This window comes from Macroventuria anomochaeta, assembly GCF_010093625.1.
Source record: "Macroventuria anomochaeta strain CBS 525.71 unplaced genomic scaffold BU25scaffold_17, whole genome shotgun sequence".
In the NCBI taxonomy this organism is placed as follows: Eukaryota; Fungi; Ascomycota; class Dothideomycetes; order Pleosporales; family Didymellaceae; genus Macroventuria; species Macroventuria anomochaeta.
Genome location: NW_022985378.1, coordinates 39,570 through 42,857, shown reverse-complemented (window position 1 = coordinate 42,857; position 3,288 = coordinate 39,570). Strand labels below are relative to the sequence as shown.

General features: G+C 52.3%; 1 protein-coding gene across 1 annotated transcript; it reads left to right on the top strand.

The window, feature by feature from the left end:
- Nucleotides 1-1,655: 1,655 nt before the first annotated feature.
- On the top strand, nt 1,656-3,091 carry BU25DRAFT_491339 (uncharacterized protein). The gene is made up of 4 exons (XM_033711560.1): nt 1,656-2,042; nt 2,103-2,281; nt 2,337-2,496; nt 2,547-3,091. Exons 1-4 carry the CDS (start codon nt 1,752-1,754, stop codon nt 2,736-2,738), a joined length of 822 nt encoding a protein of 273 aa, XP_033561453.1. The 5' UTR covers nt 1,656-1,751; the 3' UTR covers nt 2,739-3,091.
- Nucleotides 3,092-3,288: the final 197 nt, after the last annotated feature.

The window sequence follows — 3,288 nt, the reverse complement described above, 5'->3', positions numbered from 1 at the left end:
GCTGAAGCTCAAGAGGCTTGCTCTTCTTCTTGTGCTTCTTCTGAGTCTTGAGAACCTCCTTAAGGCCTGTAATCTCGTGGTGGAGGACTGAGTTTTGAACTGAGATGTGGTGGAGTGAGCGCCTGATCTTTTTCAGGTCTTCACTGCCTTTGTCCTTGGCAACTTTGCGCAACAGAGTCTCTGGTTTGAGCCAATCCTTGCCGCTGTAGACTGAAGAAGAGCTTCTGTTGCTATCGGAGCCCTCAGGGGTGGGCTTAGCAAATTGCTGGAGGATTACATTGGGTTAGAGGGGTGCTATACCTGTAGCCTCAAAGGACCTGAGTATCAACCCCTGAGTGAACATACTCGTCCACACCTTCCAGAACAGGTGGAAGAAGTTGCCCTTCTTGATAACCAACAGTCCCTGGCCATGGTGAAGGTGTGTTGTGAGCTCCTTCGAGTACACTGTTGAGAGAGGCTTGAACATCACCACATCAAGTGGCTGGAGCGTGTGGATTGAATGAGGAGGCAAGTATAGCCAAGAGTATCCTGTTCTGATCGCAGTAGTTGATGAAATCCATCGTAACGTGAGATCCATGGCCATCTAGTATCAATAGGCGGTACTTTCTTCGTGCTTTCTTCTTGGTGTAGCAATCAAACACCTGTTTGAGCCAAGCAAGAGCTACCTCATTGTTTGTCCAGCCTGAAGGTGACGAGGAAACAAACACAGAGTGTACCCCTGGCTTGATTTCCTCTACCCAGCTTGACTGTATAGTGTTGTTGGTAGACTCGTATAGGAGGCCTGGTGGCAGTGCCGATCCATCCCCACACACACATGCTATAAGCGTCACCCAGGCACGATTACCATCTTGAGTAGTTGCTATAACCTCCTTCTTCTCCCACATACGTCTACTGAAGACCTGCTTGGTCCTAGTGGTGACTCCAATCATAAAGCCCTTCTCATCCATATTGTATGTGTGCTCAGCGTCAACGTCGTATTGGGCAATTTTGGACTGCAACAGGTTGAAATAGAGCTTGTACTTGGTATACAAATTGGCGTTGTGGCGATTGCTGTCCATACCTGTTGAGTATTGAGAGATGAGATGGATCGAGTGGTTGTTGATGAAGCGGGTAACCCAGCTCTTGCTGTAAAAATAGGGTGGCAACCTCAGGATAGAACCAATGCAATCCTCTAAGGAGGCAAGGCTTTGGACACGACAGCAATATTATGAGGGGAGTGCGCTTGCTAAGCGAGCGCAAGGCCTGATGGCCCAAGCTGAAACCTGCTGAGGCCATCCGAGGCCTGACAGGGCCTCTCAATGCCTGGCTCATGAATGGCAGTTGTGACAAAGCCCTCCTTCATTGAGGGAGGTCGCCCCGACCAAAGGTGCAGGGGTTGCAAGCGCACGGGCCCCAGGCGCTTGTACACCGCACATGCTCTCAACTGCACGTGACCAATGCCAAGCGTGTGGTCCAAGCGCCTGCTACGATACCGCGACCCCTCCAAGCCTGGCGGTCTCCCCTTCCCCTCAACTCGCCCACTATTCTGTTTCCGGCAAGTAGCTACCCCACATCTCCATTATTGCATCCACTCTACCATGGCTTTGTCAAGTCCTGTCAAGGCCATCCTATGGTTGCCCTCACTTGTGGTGTATCCGTTACTGACCATGCCCTCCGCTCAGTGTCTGTCGAGCCTCTGGCTTCTAGCCAAGATCCTCCAAGGCCTCTCCAGACCTTCCCTTCTCCGCTGAACCCTGGGGCCCGTCTTCGCCATGTCTCAGACCGTCTACAACGAACAGAAGCGCCAGGCATCCAGCCGCGCTGTGGTCAACCACAATGGCTGCTATGCGTGCGTAAGCTCTGTCATAGGCTCCATCACCAGGGCTGCCGGTGGTGATCGCGCCGCGCTGACCGAGGTGGTGGTCTGCCGTCACAAGCAGGTCAAGGATCGCTCGTACTCGGCACGTGACTACCTCAACAAGCTCTGGCTGCCCAAAGGGGTTGATGTTGATGACCTGCTCCCCTGCGAGCAGTGCTCAACCATGTCCAGGCCTTGCCATCAGGTCGGTCAAGGCTTCTCAGGGTCATCCAGGCCTTACAAAGTTGCATTAACACCTTTCCAGGTTCCTGAGGACACGGTTGACGATGTTGTGGCATTTCTCGAGTTTGTCTGGGATGATGCCATCAACGCCCTTCCTACCGGCCGTCTCACAGTCAACACGATCGATATTTCTGGCTACGAGCCTGCCAAGATCGCCGCTGCCAAGGTCATGGCGGATGCCCTCCAGAGCAACATCCTCGTGTAAGTGTATCCCCCGCCCTTCCCAGGTCTCCTGATGCTGAATTTCAGTCTCCAGCATCACCAAGGGTGCCTGTCGGGGTTGTGATGCCACTCCTCTCCATGCTGGCTATGCCGACTTTGTGGATACTGGTGCTGTAGTGCCCACGGCTGAGATGGAACGCAAGCGCAAGCTCAAGGTTGTGGAGGCCAGCTCCCTCCCTTCTACTCCTCAGAAGGTCAGTCCAAGCCCTCTCAAATACGGTCGATGCCTGTTAACCCTTGCCAGGCTCCTCACACTTCCTCTTCCGCTTCTATTGCCTCTGCTGAGGCCCTGAAGGGTATTTACAACCAGCTGAACCTCCTTGCTGACCGTATCGCTGCTGGTAAACATCTCAAGAGGGGAGTTGAACAGAGAGAGTTCAGGCTTGCTTGGGATGCCGCCAACCCCGCCAACCGGTACTTCAGTGGTAGCGAGTAGGGGTGTGACGTGTTGACAAGGGGTCTCAAGGGGTCCCCAGGTTCTAATGGTTTGCGACAACTTCTGGCGTTTGGTTCTCAAGATACCCGGCTTCCAAAGCCAATTTGGGTTGGAGTTACTGCTCAGTGCCCCTCCGGGCTGTTTGAGCCTTATCAGGTCTTCTCAGGGCCCTTACGGTATGTAATCTTTTGATTCCTCACTTCATTTTTTGCCTTTGTTGTAACTTGCCTCTTTGTGATGGGTGGCTTGTTGGCCTCGGCCTGTTCTACCTTCTACTATGTGTGTCACAGCCTGTCAAGCCTTGTCAAGACATGAATGAGCAAATGGGGGTAAGGGTTAGGAAAAAAGTTGTGGATATTTTCATTTAGTATTGTGGACCAAAGCTCTAGGAGTTCAGATCTGCCCTTATCTTGTCAATAGGTGTTGTGGTTGTGGAGTTATTGTTGTTTAAAGTGCATGGGTTGGTAGTCAATAGCCCAATCAGGTAAGGCTTGTTATCCAGGCGCACTAACCCAAAACGTATTTAATCAGCAATCCAACCAACACTGCA